This window comes from Triticum urartu, chromosome 7 (genome assembly GCF_003073215.2).
Source record: "Triticum urartu cultivar G1812 chromosome 7, Tu2.1, whole genome shotgun sequence".
Classification (NCBI taxonomy): Eukaryota; Viridiplantae; Streptophyta; class Magnoliopsida; order Poales; family Poaceae; genus Triticum; species Triticum urartu.
This window is the reverse complement of record NC_053028.1, coordinates 533,093,169-533,116,851: the sequence shown is the minus strand read 5'-3', so window position 1 is coordinate 533,116,851 and position 23,683 is coordinate 533,093,169. Positions and strand designations below refer to the sequence as shown.

Below are 23,683 nucleotides of genomic sequence, written 5' to 3'. Positions count from 1 at the left end.
CACTTGAGGACTGTGAATCCTCCAGACGGTTAGGCGTCGCGTTCAGAGCATCCAAGAGACATTGTGGATTGCCAGTGAACGAAGTTTGTGAAGGTTTGGGAGTCTACCTTGAAGACTTACCAGAGTGATTGGGCGAGGACTAAGTGACCTTAGCTCAAGGAGAATACGGTGAGGACTTGGTGTCCTGAACTGTGTGTTCAGGACTGGGTGTCCGGGACTGTGTGTCCTAAGGTTTAAATACCTAGCCGCTCCAACCAGACGTACAGTTGTCACAGCAACTGGAACTGGTCCAACACATCATTGTCTTCAACAAGTCACTGGTTTCATCTTCACTTCCTTTTCTTACTGTTACTCATTGTGAAGCCATTGCACACCTGCTCTATCTTTTGTCTTCAAAACATGAATGTATGATCTATTTGGCTTCATAACTTCTTACCTGATCCTTATTACACTGCAGTTGTTTGTCATTGTGTTTTCACTCTATTGAATACATGACCATGGCTGGCCTAGTGTAATCTAACTTCCGCTGCATAGAAATAGGCATAATCTTCGCTGTTTGTCTTCATAACTCTCACGTTTTGAAGACTTTCATAAAAATCGCCTATTCACCCCCCCTCTAGTCGATATAACGCACTTTCAATTGGTATCAGAGCATGGTGCTCCCTTGTTCTGTGTGATTCGGTTTAACCACCTAGAGTTTTAGCTATGTCGACTGCAGGGATAATCAAAGTCTCCGCTGCATGCCCCGTCTTCGATGGAACTGAATATCCCTACTGGAAGAATAAGATGCGCATGCATCTTGAAGCCATTGACGTCGACCTATGGTACGTCGTCGAGAACAGCGTTCCCAAGGCTGGAAAAGGTGTCACTGCTGCTGATGTCAAGAAGTTCACTCAACTGGACTCTACTGCCAAAAATATCATCTGTGGCCATCTGACAAAAGGATAGTATGGCCGTGTGAGTGCCTTGAAGACATCCAAGCTGGTCTGGGACTGGCTCTCCAAGGTCAATGAAGGCGTCTCAACCTAGAGAGATCAAAGAATCAGTGTACTTCGCAACCTCTTCAACCGCTTCAAGCGAAATGACAATGAGAATGTCCAGCACACATTTGATCGGCTCACTGACATCACAAATGAGCTTCAAGCCCTCGGCGCCACTGAGATCACCAAACATGAAATCGTCAAGACGCTGCTGAGATCACTTGATAGTTCGTTTGACATCCTGGCCCTGATGATTCAAGAACGTCCTGATTTCAAGACACTCGATCCGTCTGACATACTTGAGAGGCTCAACACACATGAGTTTCAGCTTTCTGAGAAAAGAGATATCTACGGTCCAAACTATGGGCGAACTCGTGCCTTGAAGGCAAAAGCTATTTCCTCATCTGAAGAAGAATCTGACAGCTGTTCTGATGATCCTGAAGACATTGGAAGAGAACTTGCAATGCTAGTTAAGAAGTTCCAAAAATTTACCAAGAAGAAAGGCTTCAGAAAATCTTCATGATCAAGCTCAAGGAATGATGAAGCTTCTGCTCATGACTACAAGAAGAAAACATGTCACAAGTGCAAGAAAACTGGACACTTCATCTCTGAGTGTCCACAATGGGACAATGAGAACAGAAGGAAGAAGAAGAGCAAGGAATATGATTCTGACGACAAGAAGAAGAAGAAATACTCAAAGTCTTCTTCCAAGTCTTCCTCAAAGTCTTCATCACACAAGAAGAGCTCATCTGGCAAGGCACGTGCATTTGTTGGCAAGGAAATGGATTTAGAGGAGGAGTCCGCTTCTGAGGAGGCAAAGGTGGAGTCTGAGGAGGAGTCTGAGTCTGGCATTGCGAGTCTGGCTACAACATACGTCGCCAAGTCCATCTTCAACACTGAAGACAATGACTGCATCACCGACATCGACGCAAATGACAAGAACGACTCCACTCCTACCTACTGCTTCATGGCACGCGGTGCCAAGGTAAACACACGCACTACTTGCTATCAAACATCTAGTGACGATGACTCTGACTGTGATTCAAAACCCAGCTACAAAACACTTGCTAAAATTGCAACTGAACAACAGAAAGCTATGGAACATATTCAAAAACTGTTAGACAGAAGCGATGATCTGTTGGGTGCTGAAATGACTCGATCTGAATCCTTAATTGAAGACATAAAAAATCTTCATGTTAAGTATTAGGAACTTGAAGATCGTCTTGATACTCTCTCAACAACTCATGAGAAGCTTTCCTATGATTATCTTCAAAGAAAGCAAGAACTTGAGAAATTGAGAGCGGCTCATGAAGATCTTCAAAAGGAAAACGAGTCACTTCGCGCCGAACAGATCAGTTCCGCTCAGGAAGGATTTGAACCACCATGTCTTAAATGCATTGAGCGTGATAACGCTACTTCTGTTGCTGAATGTTCCACTGCTACTGCTATTCCAATATCTTCAACTGTTGATGTGGTAACTAACCCCTCAGCTGAGGATACCACTGCTATTGCTGATGAGAATGCTAGGTTGAAGACATTGCTTGAAACAGGGATGTACAAAAGTCTTAAAGGACATCAGACATTGTGTGATGTCCTCAAGAAGCAGATTCTGAACCGAAACCCTATGAAAGAGGGTGTTGGGTTCGTGAGGAAAATAAATGCAGATGGCTCTTACTGGAAACCTGAGCAGTACCCCAAAACCACATGGGTTGCTGCAAAGGAACTTTCAGCAGATCCATCCAATTTATCTGGCTTCACTTGTGCTAACCCCATTATCATTGATGAATCCTTCGATGCAAAATATAAACTGTTTAAGAATCAGAATGGTGAAGTGTTTGCCAGGTACATTGGTACTAACTGCAGGAATGGACCACCTATGAAGAAGATCTGGGTTCCAAAAAGGTGTCTGGAAAATCTTCCTGTGAATGTCTTCATGACACCTCACTTGAAGAAGACAAACATCAGACCAAAGGCTTCATATGGTCCAAAGGCTTCATACAAACAGAGGACTCACCAGAGTCACACTAACGCAAATGTTTTGCAGGGAAACCATACTCAGGCATATGAATATGAGAGCGGTTCTTCGAATCGTCATGTTCATATGACCAAAAATTATTCTGCTTATTCCTATGAGTATTATTGTCCACCTGCTAGACTGTTTGCTAAGGCTTCAAAGCCAAAATTCTCAGATGCTGCACTTAGACTTATTGCTTCTAAGCCAGCCTTGAAGATGTGGGTGGTTAAGAAAGCTTAACTCTCTCTTGCAGGGAAAGGTCTCCAGCAGAAAAACAAAATCTTCTGATGCTATTGCTGGGGACCTTAAAAATCTTGTGGGGCACAAGATAAAATGCCCGAATGGCATTATTATGTACTTCGTTCCTGAATCGCATGCTACTCTCCCTATTAGTCCTAATCTGGATCTAAGTTTTCGTTACCCACTGGTTCGTCAAATGTTTTTGCTTCAAAATTCTCTTCGTGAAGCCTATCCCCCTAACTGCACTGTAGGGTACGACACCAGAGACTTCAAAGTCTTCAGAATGGATTATTGACAGTGGGTGTACAAATCATATGACTGGCAAAAGAAGTCTTCTTGTGGACTCAACATTACGTCCATCCGACAAGAGCCACATCACATTTGCTAACACTGGTAAAAGTAAGGTATTGGGTCTAGGTAGAGTTGCAATCTCAAAGGATCAACACATGGATAAAGTCATGCTTGTTGAATCCCTTGGCTTCAACTTAATGTCTGTCTCAATGCTTTGCGATTTGAATATGATTGTAATGTTTGGAAAATAGCGTTTCCTGGTACTAATGGAATCTGACAAGTCTCTAGTGTTTGAAGGGTATCGGAAAGGTGATTTGTACGTGGTAGATTTCTCAGCAGGACCACAACTTGCAATATGTCTTCTTGCAAAACCTTCAGAATGCTGGCTTTGGCATCGGAGGCTTGGGCATGCTGGCATGAGGAACCTCCACACCCTTGCGAAGAAGAAGCATGTCATAGGCATCGAGGGCGTCAATTTCAAGAAAGATCACTTATGCGGTGCCTGTGAAGCAGGGAAGATGACAAGGGCAAAACATCCTTCGAAGACAATCATGACTACTACACAACCCTTCGAACTGCTCCACATGGATCTTTTCGGTCCCACTCACTACTCAACTTTTACTACTTCTGCTTGCCTCTATGGCTTCGTGATTGTTGATGATTACTCTAGATATACTTGGGTGCACATAATCTTTTACAAGACTGAAGTGCAGGATGTCTTCAGACGCTTCACCAATCGAGCTATGAACAATTTTGGCGCCAAGATAAAGCACATCAGAAGTGACAATGGCACTAAATTCAAGAACACTGGCCTTGATACATATCTTGATACCTTGGGCATCACACATGAGTTCTCAGCTCCGTACACGCCACAGCAGAATGGCGTCGTCGAACGCAAGAACAGAACACTCATTGAGATGGCCAGAACGATGCTAGATGAATACAAGACTCCAAGAAAATTCTGGACTGAAGCCATTGACACAGCATGCCATACAATCAATCGTGTTTATCTTCACAAGCTTCTGAACAAGACATCTTATGAACTCCTAACTGGCAAGAAGCCAAATGTCAGTTACTTCAGAGTATTTGGCTCAAGGTGCTGGATCAAGGATCCACATCACACTTCAAAATTTGCACCTAAAGCACATGAGGGCTTTATGCTAGGATATGGAAAGGATTCACACTCCTACAGAGTCTTCAATCTCTTCCATTACAAAGTGGTTGAAATAGTGGATGTGCGGTTTGATGAGACAAATGGTTCACAAAGAGAGCAACTGCCAAATGTGCTAGATGAAGTTCCAGCTAGTGAATCAATCAAGCTTATGGGAACTGGAGAGATTATACCTTTTGAAGCTCATCCTAAAGAAGAACTTATCATCTCAGCACCTGATCAACATGAAGACATTGCTCAACCTGAAGACATTCCTCCCAACAACAACACAGATCAGCAGGAGCAAAGTCTTCGCCCTATACATCCTCGTGTTGCCAATGAAGTGCAGATTGACAAAATAATTGACAGCATCAATGCACCTAGTCCACTCACTCGTTCAAGGGCAACTCAGCTAGCAAATTTCTGCGGGCACTTTGCATTCGTATCAATATCAGAACCCAAGAAATTTGAAGAAGCCTTCATGGAACCTGAATGGATTCAAGCTATGCAAGAAGAGCTTCAACAGTTTGAGCTGAATAATGTATGGGAACTGGTTAAGCGTCCTGATCCACGAAAGCACAACATCATAGGCATCAAATGGATATACCGCAACAAGCAAGATGAGCATGGTCAAGTTGTCAGAAACAAAGCTCGTCTCGTTGCTCAAGGATATACTCAAGTGGAGGGCATTGACTTCGATGAAACATTTGCTCCTGTGGCAAGGCTTGAAGCTATACGCATACTGCTGGCCTATGCAAATCATCATAACATACTTCTATATCAAATGGATGTCAAATGTGCCTTTCTCAATGGCAAGATTGAAGAACAAGTGTATGTTGCACAGCCACCTGGATTTGAAAATCCAAAACATCCTGACATGGTATACAAGCTCAACAAAGCACTGTATGGCCTCAAACAAGCCCCTAGGGCCTGGTATGACACACTCAAATACTTCCTGAAGAGCAAAGGCTTCATACCTGGTTCCCTGGATCCCACTCTTTTCACGAAGACATATGATGGTGAACTGTTTGTGTGCCAAATATATGTGGATGACATTATCTTCGGCTGCACCAATCAGAAGTACAGTGAAGAGTTTGGATATATGATGCAAGAGCAATATCAGATGTCCATGATGGGGGAACTGAAGTTCTTCCTTGGTCTTCAAATACGACAACAACGCAATGGCATCTTCATATCTCAAGAGAAGTATCTCAAAGATTGCCTGAAGAAGTTCGGTATGCAAAACTGCAAAGGCTTCACAACACCGCAATGCCAGCCAAACATCATCTGGGTCCTGACGACAATGGTAAAGAGTTCGATCAAAAGGTATACCGCTCCATGATTGGTTCTTTGCTTTATTTATGTGCATCTAGGCCAGATATTATGCTTAGTGTTTGCATGTGTGCTCGATTTCAAGCGGCACCAAAGGAGTCGCATCACTTAGCTGTGAAGCGAATTCTTCGATATTTGGCTCACACCCCAACTCTAGGATTATGGTATCCAAAGGGCTCAGAGTTTGATTTGGTTGGATTTTCGGATGCTGATTATGCTGGTGACAAGGTTGATCGGAAGTCTACATCAGGCACATGCCACTTTCTGGGACGATCACTTGTATGTTGGTCTTCAAAGAAGCAGAACTGTGTATCTCTCTCCACTGCTGAATCTGAATACATTGCTGCTGGATCTTGCTGCGCTCAGCTTCTGTGGATGAAGCAAACACTCAAGGACTATGGCATTCATCTGAAGCAAGTGCCACTTTACTGCGACAACGAAAGCGCCATCAAGATTGCCAACAACCCAGTTCAGCACTCAAAGACAAAGCACATTGAAATTCGTCATCACTTTCTCAGAGATCATGTTGTGAAGGAAGACATTGATATCATACACGTCAACACTGAAGAGAAATTGGCGGATATCTTCACCAAGCCCTTGGATGAGAAGAGATTTTGCAAGTTACGGTGTGAGCTAAATATCTTGGAATCCTCAAATGTCCTGTGATCAGGCACACATCCTAACACTTATGCATATTGATGACTTAGATGTGCAACACACGAAGTAAAGTATATCTTCATTCAATGAAGACATACATTCTAAGTGTGAATACATTAATGTGGAATTTGACTTCGGAGCGCCACGATAATTGTGCGCAGTGTCTGGGTCTAATACTTCCTATACGGTGGGTAACGCCACCACCAAACGTTCTATTTTGAAGTGTTTCACTCATGGCGTTACCTTGCAATATCTTCACATTTGGTTGTCTTCACATTCGGTTTGGCTTCGAACATGTCTTCATGATTATCTTCACTACGTTGCTTGCGTAGATATATATATATGCTAGTGCTCTGTCCTCTACAGCATTCACTTATAGCTATGTCTTCATGTTGAATCTTTTGAACTAAGTGAATGTGATCGGACCCCAAACCTCTCTATGCTTTCTATCTCAAACTCTATCTCTCTCTAAGTCATATGCATTCTGTTGAAACTGTCGAATATCTTCACCGTGTCCTTGTCAGCTGAAGATATAGAGACAACCATAGAGTCCGTTTTTAATGCTCATTCCTCCACATAAAATCCGGAGAAGCAGGAACGACCGCCCGACAATTTAGGCGTGCGTGGGACATGGAACAAACCCCAAACTTCCGCTAACTGGCCACGCATTCCCCAAATGCGAACCGCCAGGGGCACCTGTGTAATAGCACAGTGCCGCCACTGAGCCTATAAATTCACACTTACCGCAGTCATTATCTCCTTCTTCCACCCTCGCAAGAACCCTAGCGCCACCGCTAGCACTCGACGACGCTGGAGACGAAGCGCTTCGCTGCCGCAACCTCTCCAACGCCGTCCTCACGCCGACCGCGGACATCGTCCTCTCCGCCGTCGCCGTAGGTGTTTTCCGTCGCCAAGTTAGGGCACGGAGGACTGAACTGCTCGGCATCAACTCCCCTCCGTCTAGCAGTTCCAGTGTGGTAAATAAAACTTCTTTTTACAGCCTCTTTTGATCTCATGGTTCTGTCACTTTCTACCATAAGAAGTTTCTCTTCACACCAGTTAGATCTCTCGCTGCATCTCGTAACATGCCTAGTATATTCACTTGTGCTTCATAAAGTAGTTAGATTCCTCACTTGTACTGATCTGTGGGTTCGTACAAATCTGGAACCAACTTCTTATCTATGAGTGAATGTCTTCGCACGATGAGGTCAATGTCTTCTAAACTGATTAATCTTCAAAACCTTCTGAGAATGCATATGACCTCTTCCCCTTCCCTCGCACCTTAATGCTGTCACAGGTACATGTCCGTGGGAGAATCCTTCGGTTCTCATAGTCTGCATTCATTTGCAGAATTCCTACAGCATCACATAAACTCTCCTGAAGCCAGTTCCTATTGGTCCAGAAAAAGAAAGCCTTTGAAGCCTTTAAAAGCTTTGAAGCCTTTCAAGTTAAAGTTTATGGCTTCAGAAGCAGCAGGCACGCGGGCATCCACGGTAGTACCGCGCAGGCGCGCGGTAGTACCGCTGGTGCTCACGGTAGTACCGCTCCCCTGGAGCCGTACTACCGCTGCCCACCAGACTAGTGTCGCCCGGTTGCGGTAGTAGGAGCGGATGTAAAAAATTACATCCGCACCTGCCGCGGTAGTACCGCTTTCGCCGTGCGGTAGTACCGCGCTAGGCGGCCAGGCAGTAGTACCGCCCCTCGGCAGTACTACTGTGTCGAGTTTTTGCTACTTCCGTTCTTTTGCGGAAGTATGCACGGAAGTTCCCATTCCCCCTATCGGGACTTTTTGCCTCACAGTAGTACCGCGCTGAGGGCGCGGTAGTACCGCGCGTGCGGAAGTACCGCCCCAGCTTGCGTCTGTTTCCCTGGCTGGGGGTCACGGCAGTACCGTAGGGTGGTACGGTAGTACCGCACTACCGCGCGGCCTTGCGGTAGTACCGCTGGCCATGCGCGGTAGTACCACTGGCCACGGGCTGGTAGGTGGGTAACGGTTGGATCTTTTCCACACACTATATAAAGGATCTCCTTCTTCCCCGTTGACTCACCTCTTCCACCATTAAAGCTCCATTATTACTCCAAGCTCCTTTTTCACCCGATCTCACTCCCTAGCCAACCAAACTTGTTGATTTGCTCGGGAGTGGTCGAGAAGGCCCCGATCTACACTTCCACCGAGAGATATTTGATTCCCCCTACTAATCCCTTGCGGATCTTGTTACTCTTGGGTGTTTGAGCATCCTAGACGGTTGAGGTCACCACGAAGCCATAGTCCATTGTGGTGAAGCTTCGTGGTCTCGTTGGGAGCCTCCAATTGAGTTGTGGAGATTGCCCCAACCTCGTTTGTAAAGGTTCGGTTGCCGCCTCCGGCACCAATAGTGGAATCACGGCATCTCGCATTGTGTGAGGGCGTGAGGAGATTACGGTGGCCCTAGTGGCTTCTTGGGGAGCATTGTGCCTCCACACCGCTCCAACGGAGACGTACTTCCTCTCAAAGGGAAGGAACTTCGGCAACACATCCTCGTCTCCACCGTCTCCACTTTTGGTTATCTCGTGCCTTTACTTGTGTAGCTTATTTGTTTCATATATCTTGCTTGCTTGTGTTCCTATTAGTGTTGCATCATATAGGTTGCTCATCTAGTTGCATATCTAGACAACCTATTTTGATGCAAAGTTTAATTTGCTAAAGAAAAGCTAAAAATTGTTAGTTGCCTATTCACCCCCCCCTCTAGTCAACCATATCGATCCTTTCACCGGATCTGCATCAAACCTCGGCCAGCTTCTCACTGGGAAGGTTGAATTGACTCTGCTATTCGAGCTGCAGCTGTGAGATTCTAGATCGGAGTTCGGTATACCTGAGTCGGAGGCGGAAAAAGTTGTCGTCAACTGGACTCGGGAATCCGCTGCCGAGCACGCTCGTCGAGTGCGCACTGGAGGTTCTCCAGTCGAGTGCGCTCAGCCAAGTTGGCCAGGCGCGCCTCCTCCAAGGCCTGGGCCTCAGGGGTTTCTCCAACGATAGGAGTGTGAAGTGCATCCATATTACAGTGGTGAAGATTTTCCCTCTGCTGCGAAGAGAGGGGTTCCGGGAGGTACTCCTCGTGAACACGCGACGGATCACCGCCGCCATCGCGACCGCCTTCACGGGTGAAGCCAGGAGGACTGCGTGGTCCATTGAACATCAAGACTTCCGCCGCGGGGTCGCTGCTGTCGCATTCGGACGCAGTCTCGACGGAGCCAGCCGACAGATCGAACAGGCCGTAGAGAGTTTCATCAGGCTCGATCGCCGTGATTTGTGGGGTGGCCGATTGGCTGGCCACCGCATGCCTCACCCACCGCTGAAGCCGCAACCGACCGGATCGCTGGCGCCGGCGAACAACGGAGAGGGAGGTTGCTGTAGGAGCCGACTGATACGGAGTCGATGGTTGCCGAAGAAGGACGCCGCGAACGCATGCGTGGAAGTGCGTCGCCCCGCGGACGGGGAGTGCCTCGACGTCGGGTGGAGCCTCGTGGAGCCAAGCGGAGTCGTCGGCGATGAAGACGAGCGCGCCGAGACGGATCACGCGGCCATCGGCCAATCCTCCACTGGAAACCATAATGATGGGAATTGGAAGAATCGCAACTTCTCCAATAAACTGCTAAGACACCTGCCCCACAGTGGGCGCCAACTGTCGTGGATCTAAGACCAACAGTAGAATGGGGGGTAGGTATGAGGAGGCAAGATTCTAGCTATGGAGAAGTTGTACACACGAGTTTTACAAGTTCAGTCCCTTCTCGGAAGAAGTAACAACCCTACGTCTCGGTGCCCTGAGGCGGTCGACTGGATTATATGTGTGTGTGAGTTTACAAAAGATGCGAACACTTGTGCCTGTGGAGGGGGGTGGCTTATATAGAGTGCGCCAGGACCCCAGCCAACCCACGTTACAAAGGTTTTAAGGTACATCAAAGGGGAGACATTACTGATAATGCTGGTAAATAAAGAGACATAATGACCATTAAAGCTATGAGGTGATGACCAACCGTTGCAGTTCGGAGTGACCTTAGACCTTCTGGTGGTCGAGTGACAGTCTCCATGGTCGAGTGACTTCAAGTCTTCCGAGTGAAAGTCCTCATGGTCGAGTGGATGATGACTCTTCTTCGAATGCTTCTGGTTTGAGGGTGACGTCCTAGGGAAGGGTGTTTAGGTCAGGCCTATGACCCTACCCTAGGTACTATTGGGGAACATAGTAATTTTTAAAAAATTCCTACGCACACGCAAGATCATGGTCTTACGTCTTCACGATCCGACCGATCAAATACCGAACGCACGGCACCTCCGAGTTCAGCACACGTTCAGCCCGATGACGTCCCTCTAAATCCGATCCAGCCGAGTGTTGAGGGAGAGTTTTGTCAGCACGACGGCGTGGTGACGATGTTGATGTTCTACCGACGCAGGGCTTCGCCTAAGCACCGCTACAGTATTATCGAGGTGGACTATGGTGGATGGGGCACCGCACACGGCTAAGAGACGATCAACTTGTGTGTCTAGAGGTGCCCCCCTGCCCCTGTATATAAAGGAGCAAGGGGGAAGGCGTCCGGCCTAGGAGGAGGGCGCGCCAAGGGGGGAGTCCTACTCCCATCGGGAGTAGGACTCCTCCTTTCCTTGTTGGAGTAGGAGTGAAGGAAAGAGGAGGAGAGGGAGAAGGAAAAAGGGGGTTGCACCCCTTGTCCAATTCGGACCAGAGGGGGGGCGCATGCCTCCTTCCTTTTGGCCTATCTCCTCTATTCCCGTATGGCCCAATAAGGCCCATATACTCCCCGGCGAATTCACGTAACTCTCCGGTACTCCGAAAAATACCCGAATCACTCGGAACCTTTCCGAAGTCCGAATATAGTCGTCCAATATATCGATCTTTACGTCTCGAACATTTCGAGACTCCTCGTCATGTCCCTGATCTCATCCGGGACTCCGAACTCCTTCGGTACATCAAAACATATAAACTCATAATATAACTGTCATCGTAGCGTTAAGCATGCGGACCCTACGGGTTCGAGAACTATGTAGACATGACCGAGACACGTCTCCGATCAATAACCAATAGCGGAACCTGGATGCTCATATTGGCTCCTACATATTCTACAAAGATCTTTATCGGTCAGACCGCATAACTACATACGTTATTCCCTTCGTCATCGGTATGTTACTTGCCCAAGATTCGATCGTCGGTATCTCAATACCTAGTTCAATCTCGTTACTGGCAAGTCTCTTTACTCGTTCCGTAACACATCATCCCGCAACTAACTCATTAGTTGCAATGCTTGCAAGGCTTATAGTGATGTGCATTACCGAGTGGGCCCAGAGATACCTCTCCGACAATCGGAGTGACAAATCCTAATCTCGAAATACGCCAACCCAACAAGTACCTTCGAAGACACCTGTAGAGCACCTTTATAATCACCCAGTTACGTTGTGACGTTTGGTGGCACACAAAGTGTTCCGCCGGTAAACGGGAGTTGCATAATCTCATAGTCATAGGAACATGTATAAGTCATGAAGAAAGCAATAGTAACAAACTAAACGATCAAGTGCTAAGCTAACGGAATGGGTCAAGTCAATCACATCATTCTCCTAATGACACAACCATCTTTGAGCAACGAGCTAGTCAAGTAGAGGCATACTAGTGACACTCTGTTTGTCTATGTATCCACATATGTATTGTGTTTTCGGTTAATACAATTCTAGCATGAATAATAAACATTTATCATGATATAAGGAAATAAATAATAACTTTATTATTATCTCTAGGGCATATTTCCTTCAGTCTCCCACTTGCACTAGAGTCAATAATCTAGTTCACATCGCCATGTGATTTAATACCAATAGTTCACATCACCATGTGATTAACACCCATAGTTCACATCGACATGTGACCAACACCCAAAGGGTTTACTAGAGTCAATAATCTAGTTCACATCGCTATATGATTAACACCCAAAGAGTACTAAGGTGTGATCATGTTTTGCTTGTGAGAAAAGTTTAGTCAACAGGTCTACCACATTCAGATCCGTAAGTATTTTGCAAATTTCTATGTCAACAATGCTCTGCACAGAGCTACTCTAGCTAATTGCTCCCACTTTCAATATGTATCTAGATTGAGATTTAGAGTCATCTGGATCAGTGTCAAAAATTTCATTGACGTTACCCTTTACGATGAACCCTTTTTTGTCACCTCCATAATCGAGAAACATATCCTTATTCCACTAAGGATAATTTTGTCCACTTTCCAGTGATCTACTCCTAGATCACTATTGTACTCCCTTGCCAAAAACAGTGTAGGGTACACAATAGATCTGGTACATAGCATGGCATATTTTATAGAACCTATGGCCAAGGCATAGGGAATGACTTTCATTCTCTTTCTATCTTCTGCCGTGGTCGGGCTTTGAGTCTTACTCAGTTTCACACCTTGTAACACAGGCAAGAACTCTTTCTTTGACTGTTCCATTTTGAACTACTTCAAAATCTTGTCAAGGTATGTACTCATTGAAAAACTTATCAAGCGTCTTGATCTATCTCTATAGATCTTGATGCTCAATATGTAAGCAGCTTCACCGAGGTCTTTCTTTGAAAAACTCCTTTCAAACACTCCTTTATGCTTTGTAGAATAATTCTACATTATCTCCGATCAACAATATGTCATCCACATATATTTATCAAAAATGTTGTAGTGCTCCCACTCACTTTGTTTTAAATACAGGCTTCACCGCAAGTCTGTATAAAACTATATGCTTTGATCAACTTATCAAAGCGTATATTCCAACTCCGAGATGCTTGCACCAGTCCATAGATGGATCGCTGGAGCTTGCATATTTTGTTAGCACCTTTAGGATTGACAAAACCTTCTGGTTGCATCATATACAACTCTTCTTTAATAAATCCATTAAGGAATGCAGTTTTGTTTTATCCATTTGCCAGATTTCATAAAATGTGGCAATTGCTAACATGATTCGGACAGACTTAAGCATAGATATGAGTGAGAAACTCTCATCGTAGTCAACACCTTGAACTTGTCAAAAACCTTTTGCGACAATTCTAGCTTTGTAGATAGTAACACTACTACCAGCGTCCGTCTTCCTCTTGAAGATCCATTTAATCTCAATGGCTCACCAATCATCGGGCAAGTCAATCAAAGTCCATACTTTGTTCTTATACATGGATCCCATCTCAGGTTTCATGGCCTTAAACCATTTTGTGGAATCTGGGCTCATCATCGCTTCCTCATAGTTCGTAGGTTCGTCATGGTCAAGTAACATGACCTCCAGAACAGGATTACCGTACCACTCTGGTTGAGCTACGAAGTTCTGTAGTAACTTGATCTGAAGTTTCATGATCATCATTATTAAGTTCCTCTCTTGTTGGTGTAGACATCACCGGAACTGATTTCTGTGATGAACTATTTTTCAATTCGGGAGAAGGTACAATTACCTTATCAGGTTCCACTTTCCTCCCACTCACTTCTTTCGAGAGAAACTCCTTCTCTAGAAAGGATCCATTCTCAACAACGAATATCTTGCCTTCGGATCGTGATAGAAGGTGTACCCAACAGTTTGTTTTGGGTATCCTATGAAGATTTACTTCTCCGATTTGGGTTCGAGCTTATCATGTTGAAACTTTTTCACATAAGCATCGCAGTCCCAAACTTTAAGAAACGACAACTTAGGTTTATCGCCAAACCATAGTTCATACGGTGTCATCTCCACGGATTTAGATGGTGCCCTATTTAACGTGAATGTAGCTATCTCTAATGCATAACCCCAAAATGATAGTGGTAAATTGGTAAGAGACATCATAGATCGCACCATATCTAATAAAGTACGGTTACGACGTTCGGACACACCATTACACTGTGGTGTTCCAGCTGGCGTGAGTAGTGAAACTATTTCACATTATTTTAACTGAAGGCCAAACTCGTAACTCAAATATTTTTCTTCTGCGATCATATCGTAGAAACTTTTATTTTTGTTACGATGATTCTCCACTTCACTCTGAAATTCTTTGAACTTTTCAAATGTTTCAGACTTGTGTTTCATCAAGTAGATATACTCATATCTGCTCAAATCATCTGTGAAGATCAGAAAATAATGATACCCGCCGCGAGCCTCAATATTCATCGGACCACACACATCTATATGTATAATTTCCAACAAATCTGTTGCTCGCTCCATAGTTCCGGAGAACGGCATTTTAGTCATCTTGCCCATGAGGCACGGTTCGCAAGTATCAAGTGATTCATAATCAAGTGGTTCCAAAAGTCCATCAGTATGGAGTTTCTTCATGCACTTTATACCGATATGACCTAAACGGCAGTGCCACAAATAATTTGCACTATCATTATTAACTTTGCATCTTTTGGCTTCAATATTATGAAAATGTGTATCACCATGATCGAGATCCAACAAACCATTTTCATTGGGTGTATGACCATAGAAGGTTTTATTCATGTAAACAGAACAACAATTATTCTCTAACTTACATGAATAACTGTATTGCAATAAACATGATCCAATCATATTCATGCTCAACGCAAACACTAAATAACATTTATTTTAGGTTTAACACTAATCCCGAAAGTATAGGGAGTGTGCGATGATGATCATATCAATCTTGGAACCATTTCCAATACACATCGTCACTTCACCCTTAACTACTCTCTGTTCATTCTGCAACTCCCGTTTCGAGTTACTATTCTTAGCAACTGAACTAGTATCAAATACCGAGGGGTTGCTATAAACACTAGTAAAGTACAAATCAATAACATGTATATCTAATATACCTTTGTTCACCTCGCCATCCTTCTTATCCGCCAAATACTTGGGGCAGTTCCGCTTCTAGTGACCAGTCCCTTTGCAGTAGAAGCACTCAGTCTCAGGCTTAGGTCCAGAGTTGGGCTTCTTCACTTGAGCAAAAACTTGCTTGTCGTTCTTCTTGAAGTTCCCCTTCTTCCCTTTGCCCTTTTCTTGAAACTAGTGGTCTTTGTCAACCATCAACACTTGATGCTTTTATTGATTTCTACCTTCGTCGATTTCAGCATCACGAAGAGCTTGGGAGTTACTTTTGTCATCCCTTGCATATTATAGTTCATCACTAAGTTCTAGTAACTCGGTGATAGTGACTAGAGAACTTTGTTAATTACTCTCTTATCTGGAAGATTAACTCCCACTTGATTCAAGCAATTGTAGTACTCAGACAATCTGAGCACATGCTCACTGGTTGAGCTATTCTCCTCCATATTGTAGGTAAAGTACTGTCAGAGGTCTCATACCTCTCGATACGGGCATGAGTATGAAATACCAATTTCAACTCTTGGAACATCTTATATGCTCCATGGCGTTCAAAACGTCTTTGAAGCCCCGATTCTAAGCCGTTAAGCATGGTGCACTAAACTATCAAGTAGTCATCATATTGAGCTAGCCAAACGTTCACAACGTCTGCATCTGCTCCTGCAATAGGTCTGTCACCTAGCGGTGCATCAAGGACATAATTATTCTGTGCAGCAATGAGGATAAACCTCAGATCACGGATCCAATCCGCATCATTGCTACTAACATCTTTCAACTTAGTTTTCTCTAGGAACATATCAAAAATAAAACAAGGGAGCTAAACGCGAGCTATTGATCTATAACATAGATATGCTAATACTACCAGGACTAAGTTCATGATAAATTTAAGTTCAATTAATCATATTACTTAAGAACTCCCACTTAGAAAGACATCCCTCTAATCTTCTAAGTGATCACGTGATCCAAATCAACTAAACCATAGCCGATCATCACGTGAAATGGAGTAGTTTTCAATGGTGAACATCGCTATGTTGATCATATCTACTATATGATTCACGCTCGACCTTTCGGTCTCAGTGTTCCGAGGCCATATCTGCATATGCTAGGCTCGTCAAGTTTAACCTGAGTATTCTGCGTGTGCAAAAACTAGCTTGCACCCGTTGTAGATGGACGTAGAGCTTATCACACCCGATCATCACGTGGTGTCTGGGCACGACGAACTTTGGCAACGGTGCATACTTAGGGAGAACACTTTTATCTTGAAATTTAGTGAGAGATCATCTTATAATGCTACCGTCACTCAAAGCAAGATAAGATGCATAAAAGATAAACATCACATGCAATCAATATAAGTGATATGATATGGCCATCATCATCTTGTGCTTGTGATCTCCATCTCCGAAGCACCTTCATGATCACCATCGTCACCGGTGCGGCACCTTGATCTCCATCTTAGCATCGTTGTCGTCTCGCCAATCTTATGCTTCCATGACTATCGCTACCGCTTAGTGATAAAGTAAAGCATTACAGGGAGATTGCATTGCATACAATAAAGCGACAACCATATGGCTCCTGCCAGTTGCCGATAACTCGGTTACAAAACATGATCATCTCATACAACAAAATTTAGCATCATGTCTTGACCATATCACATCACAACATGCCCTGCAAAAACAAGTTAGACGTCCTCTACTTTGTTGTTGCAAGTTTTAAGTGGCTGCTACGGGCTTAGCAAGAACCGTTCTTACCTACGCATCAAAACCACAACGATAGTTTGTCAAGTTGATGCTGTTTTAACCTTCACAAGGACTGGGCATAGCCACACTTGGTTCAACTAAAGTTGGAGAAACTGACACCCGCCAGCCACCTGTGTGCAAAGCACGTCGGTAGAACCAGTCTCGTGTAAGCGTACGCATAATGTCGGTCCGGGCCGCTTCATCCAACAATACCGCCGAACCAAAATATGACATGCTGGTAAGCAGTATGACTTATATCGCCCACAACTCACTTGTGTTCTACTCATGCATATAACATCAACGCATAAAACCTGGCTCTGATACCACTGTTGGGGAACGTAGTAATTCAAAAAAATTCTTATGCACACGCAAGATCATGGTGATGCATATCAACGAGAGGGAGAGTGTTGTCCACGTACCCTCGTACACCGAAAGCGGAAGCGTTAGCACAAAGCGGTTGATGTAGTCGTACGTCTTCACGATCCGACCGATCAAGTACCAAACGCACGGCACCTCCGAGTTCAGCACACGTTCAGCCCGATGACGTCCCTCTAACTCCGATCCAGCCGAGTGTTGAGGGAGAGTTTTGTCAGCACGACGGCGTGGTGACGATGTTGATGTTCTACCGACGCGGGGCTTCGCCTAAGCACCGCTACAGTATTATCGAGGTGGACTATGGTGGAGGGGGGCACCGCACACGGCTAAGAGACGATCAACTTGATCAACTTGTGTGTCTAGAGGTGCCCCCCTGCCCCTGTATATAAAGGAGCAAGGGGGGAGGCGGCCGACCTAGGAGGAGGGCGCGCTAAGGGGGGAGTCCTACTCCCACCGGGAGTAGGACTCCTCCTTTCCTTGTTGGAGTAGGAGTGAAGGAAAGAGGAGGAGAGGGAGAAGGAAAAAGGGGGCTGCACCCCTTGTCCAATTCGGACCAGAGGGGGGGCGCAGGCCTCCTTCCTTTTGGCGTATCTCCTCTATTCCCGTATGGCCCAATAAGGCCCATATACTCCCCGGCGAATTCTCATAACTCTCCGCTACTCCGAAAAATACCCGAATCACTCGGAACCTTTCCGAAGTCTGAATATAGTCGTCTAATATATCGATCTTTACGTCTCGACCATTTCGAGACTCCTCATCATGTCCCCGATCTCATCCGGGACTCCGAACTCCTTCGGTACATCAAAACATATAAACTCATAATATAACTGTCATCGTAGCGTTAAGCGTGCGGATCCTACGGGTTCGAGAACTATGTAGACATGACCGAGACACGTCTCCTGTCAATAACCAATAGCGGAACCTGGATGCTCATATTGGCTCCTACATATTCTACGAAGATCTTTATCGGTCAGACCGCATAACTACATACGTTGTTCCCTTTGTCATCGGTATGTTACTTGCCCGAGATTCGATCGTCGGTATCTCAATACCTAGTTCAATCTCGTTACCGGCAAGTCTCTTTACTCGTTCCGTAACACATCATCCCGCAACTAACTCATTAGTTACAATGCTTGCAAGGCTTATAGTGATGTGCATTACCGAGTGGGCCCAGAGATACCTCTCCGACAATCAGAGTGACAAATCCTAATCTCGAAATACGCCAACCTAACAAGTACCTTCGGAGACACCTGTAGAGCACCTTTATAATCACTCAGTTACGTTGTGACATTTGGTGGCACACAAAGTGTTCCTCCGGTAAACGGGAGTTGCATAATCTCATAGTCATAGGAACATGTATAAGTCATGAAGAAAGTAATAGCAACAAACTAAACGATCAAGTGCTAAGCTAACGGAATGGGTCAAGTCAATCACATCATTCTCCTAATGATGTGATTCCGTTAATCAAATGACAACTCATGTCTATGGTTAGGAAACACAACCATTTTTTATCAACGAGCTAGTTAAGTAGAGGCATACTAGTGACACTCTGTTTGTCTATGTATCCACACATGTATTATGTTTCTGGTTAATACAATTCTAGCATGAATAATAAACATTTATCATGATATAAGGAAATAAATAATAACTTTATTATTGCCTCTAGGGCATATTTCCTTCAGGTACATATCTTCATCAGGTGGCCCGGGCGCGTGACATCCGCATCCGCTTCTTCTCCAACTTCAGGTAGGCGACGATCTTGGGGAACATCGGGTTGGTGATGAGGGGGGTGTTGGAGGCGGCGTTCCCGAACTCGTCGCTCAGGCCGGCGATGAGGGTGCTGAGGAGGAGCTCGTCGGAGACCTTCTCACCAAGGTCACAGAACTCGTCAATAAGCTTCTTGAGGTGCATGCAGTAATCATCGACAGACAAGTCAAGCTGCTGGCACCCAAAAAACTCGCCGTGCAAGAAAACCTTGCATTGGAGCGTGTTGTCGGTGAAGAGGCCGTTGAGCTTGGTCCAAATGGCGTGAGCATCATCGTCGGCGGAGACCACCGTGTGGAAGAGGTCCTTCGAGACGGTGGTGTAGAACCAACGTATGAGGGTGGCGTCGATGGACATCCACTCCTCATCGTCCTCCATGAAGCGAGAATCCATGGTGCCATCGATGTGATCCTGGATGTTGTACTCCCGGAGCACAAGGAAGAAGTACGTCTTCCATGCATAGTAGGTGGAGGTGAGTTGGTCGAGGACGACGGGAACCCGAGCGAGGATGTTGAGGTCGCGGATGACGACGGGATCGGGGCCTTCGAACGGATTGGTGCGGCGGCTGCAGGTGGTGCCGGAGGAGCCAGGGGAGGCCATCGGGAGACGAGGGCGGCGGCGTCACGCGAGAAGCGGCGCGGCGGATGGGAGGCGGCACGGCCGAAGGGTGGCGCGGCGGGTTGGGGGCGGAAGCGGGGCGGCGGTCGCGGCAGCGTGGGGTACGCGGCGGCGACGGCGGCGGGGGGTGTCGGCGGCCGTGGTGTTGGGCGGCGGCACAGGGTTAGGGTTAGGATATTAGGTCTAATACCATGTTGGAAACGAGAGTTTGGCAATGCTTCACGATGTATTGATCGGTGCAAAGCGCACGTATATATGAAGTACAAGATGAGCCACAACTCAACTATACAATGACTAGGAGGTGAGCCAGGCTATACAATATACATGCACAAAACCATATATTCAACAGAAAAGACTGCACATTACCAATGCTCAACTAATCCGAGGTTTCTTTGACCACCTCCGAAAAGGCTGCCCAGCATTGGAATATCTCTTCCTATCGATCTGCGACATTAAGGACCTTGACATTTTCTCCGACACACTCAAGGTTTTGATCCTCTCTGATACTATCGTGTTCTCATTCTCATCTGAGCACGATGCCCAAGTCTCTACTTCTGCTCCAAGCCTCATTTCTTTGTCCGTCCAAGAGTGTCCTTCCGGGGCTAGGCTACCTATACTAAAGAACGGACACAGCTTCGGTGTCTTAAAGACACCTGCCTTTGAGTTATTGACATGTGGGCCAGTCACCTGTTAGGCCCACATGTTATAGACACAAAGGTAGGTGCCTTAAGGCATGGAAGCATCGTCCCTAGAGACTGCATCAGTATTGCTTTCAGAAGGAGATATCACAACTTGTGATGCTGATGGTATCAGGCAGTTTCTCGGGGGCCTCTCTGGTGTTAGAAGTTTGGATTTCTATTGTGGGGATAGACAGGTATGCTTCTTGGTTTTTTGTAGATTACATTGATCTTGAGATATTTATCCATACCAAAATCTGCAACCTAAGCATGTTTTTTTTCTGCCTTAGCCCTTCCAAGTTATACTAGATGATTCATTACATAGCATAAGTGCAAATCAAACCTCTTGATAGGATGACCAGTGTTGTCTGGTCTCCACTCATTCCATTTCATATGCTCATTTGTTGATTCATCAAATTGTTGACCAGAGTATCTTTGTTTTCTCATCATATAAAACTAGTACAATAACTGAGTTATAATGTAGCTTCAACATATACTAATGTGAAGGGCCTCAGCAATTGCTGAAACCATTATTGCTAACTCCTACAAACAGATTGGACCAATGCAACATATTATCATGTGAAGCAACCATGTTGTTTCAATTACATGTGCTCCATGGCTCTATCGAGGAACAAAAATAAGTATATCATTGTCTAATATGGTTATTTTGTTAACATGATCTCTGTTTGTGCTGTGATTTTTTTTCTCATATCCAATTTGCTCCAGAGCTGTAGTTCTAAGATTTTCAACGGCAACCAATCAGAAACGTAATCACATTTTGTTAACTCCCTCCCTATATTTTTGGCAAGTTTGGTTGAAGCAGAAAAAAGAAATTGAAGAATATGGCATGGGTTTATGTTGTGTTTTATCATTTGAATTATTTGCAGCTGGAGGTGAAAAATAATCACGGATGGTGCCCAACATTCAACAATCTTACAAACCTGACTCTTGATAGTTGGTGCGTGCATGCGGACTTATATGCGCTGATAGTCTTCCTTCAGAACTCGCCTAATCTGAAGAAGCTAACTCTTAAACTAAACGAGGTATATACCGTCTCCTCCATTGCATTTATCCTTAAAAATGAAAGTTTGTGCATGCACAGTAAAGATAAAACTGTTCTCTTTTAAGTGCCAGCCACGATATCACAACGGGGTTGTGTCTGCAATCATCGGCGAGCTGGAGGATAGATCATTTACATGTGAACAGCTTGAGATTGTTGAAATCATATGCTCGGAGGGAAATGAGCTGCTGCTACTTGGGGTGTATCAGTTTTTGCTAGAAGAGGGTGGCATAAGGCCTGATCAGATGCGTGTCAGTCACCGGAACTAAGGCCGATGCGAGGCATCCGATTGTTTCACGTCCCACTACAGTTGAAATTACATGGAATCACTCATTGGCATGTCACATGGCAGGCAAACATTGCTTCCCCTTGGATCTATATTCGCTTGCTCTGGTTTAGTTGGAATGAACATAGCATGCGTGTTTGCTGCCCTCGTCTTTTTCACACAGTAGAATCCTATAGTGTTGGTTTTGATTTTGAACTATGTTCTGCGGACGGTGAACCAAAAGAAACACGTCGCTATCTTCCCATGCGATGCATAATTCACCTGGGAGAAGATTACACTACATTTAACATACATGCACATGGCTCAAAATCGCCATTGACACTTTTTTTTCATGGATGTGATGCTATTGATCTGAGTTGCATGGCTGATGACTGCAGAAAACTTGATGCTGCCTTTTCTGCTGTTTCTGAAAGACAATGCTTCTTGTCATGTCAATCTTTGTAGTGGTACCTTGTGTGCAGCTCAACTTTATGTGATATTTTGTGTTGATCATGCACCCTTAGATTGCACTTCATTTGTAAGACACAGCATTCCCTTTGTTCGCTTACATCCGTGCACACGTATAGTAAGTCAACCTTTTTTTTATAAGAAAGAAGCAAAAACCAGCAACCGTGCAAGCCTGAAAAGATGAAGAACAAGCCTACCATGTTCAGTTCAGATTTGCTGTGTTTCAAATAAATGCAGTGCTAGTGGTGTTGCCACAAGGTAGGTTCTCTCGTTGGCCTTTGTACGTGCCACTCCACTCAAGGGTCAAGGTCTAGCATGACCAGCGGTTTAACTTTGAATAAGACGTTGGCAGTAGAGTCCCTCGTACGTTCTTCTGTACCATGGGGGGAAAATGTGTACTGTTAATGGCGACCATGTTACATATCCACGCAGCTGGAGTCGGAGTCTCGTTGAGGTTGGAGCTTATGGATGGCCATGCCCGATGCGTGACGGCCACGGTCCGGCCAACAGGGATTTATATCCACACAACTGGAGTCGGAGCCTTACCTTGCCAACACGCCGGTCCGGCCGTGCCCTCGGGAAGACGGTATACCCGAAGAGAGAGAACGTCCGGTCTACTCCATATATGAGCCATGTCAAACTGAACGAACTGTGTGCTAACAATGGCTCCCATAGCTAGCTCCAGCAAACTTCTGTTGCTGCACGTCCTCCTCCTACACGCACAAGTTCTCCGCTCGCCCCTCACCTCTGCCTCACACACTCACAGCAACAGCAGCCGAACCACCGCCCCGGCCCCATGCCTCCCAAGCCAAGCCTCGGCGCTCCTCAGGTTCAGGCGGGACTTCGCATTCGACAGTAACCGCTTCACCTCGTGGCAGTCCGGCACCGACTGCTGCGCCTGGTACGGCGTCGGCTGCGATGCCGGAGACGGCCGCGTCACCTCGCTCGACCTGGCCCGCATGGACAACCTGCTCCGTCACGGCCTCGGCCGGTCGCTTTTCGAGCTCACCTCTCTGAAGTACCTCAACCTTAGCTCCAACGACTTCAACGGCACACCACTTCCGGCCACCGGGTTTGAGCGGCTCACTCAGCTCACCCATCTCAACCTCTCCGACACCGAGATCGCAGGCCAGGTTCCGGCGTCCATTGGGCGGCTCAAGAACCTGCTCTCGCTCGACTTATCAACCACTTTCAGCGTCGAAATCGTCGAGTATCACAACGATGGCTATGTGATTGGAACAG

General features: G+C 45.6%; 1 protein-coding gene across 1 annotated transcript; it reads left to right on the top strand.

Annotated features, from left to right (window-relative positions):
• The first annotated feature begins 19,997 nt into the window (after window positions 1-19,997).
• On the top strand, window positions 19,998-21,977 carry LOC125519030. The gene is made up of 5 exons (XM_048683914.1): window positions 19,998-20,072; window positions 20,321-20,609; window positions 20,724-20,845; window positions 21,536-21,691; window positions 21,783-21,977. Exons 1-5 carry the CDS (start codon window positions 19,998-20,000, stop codon window positions 21,975-21,977), a joined length of 837 nt encoding a protein of 278 aa, XP_048539871.1.
• Window positions 21,978-23,683: the final 1,706 nt, after the last annotated feature.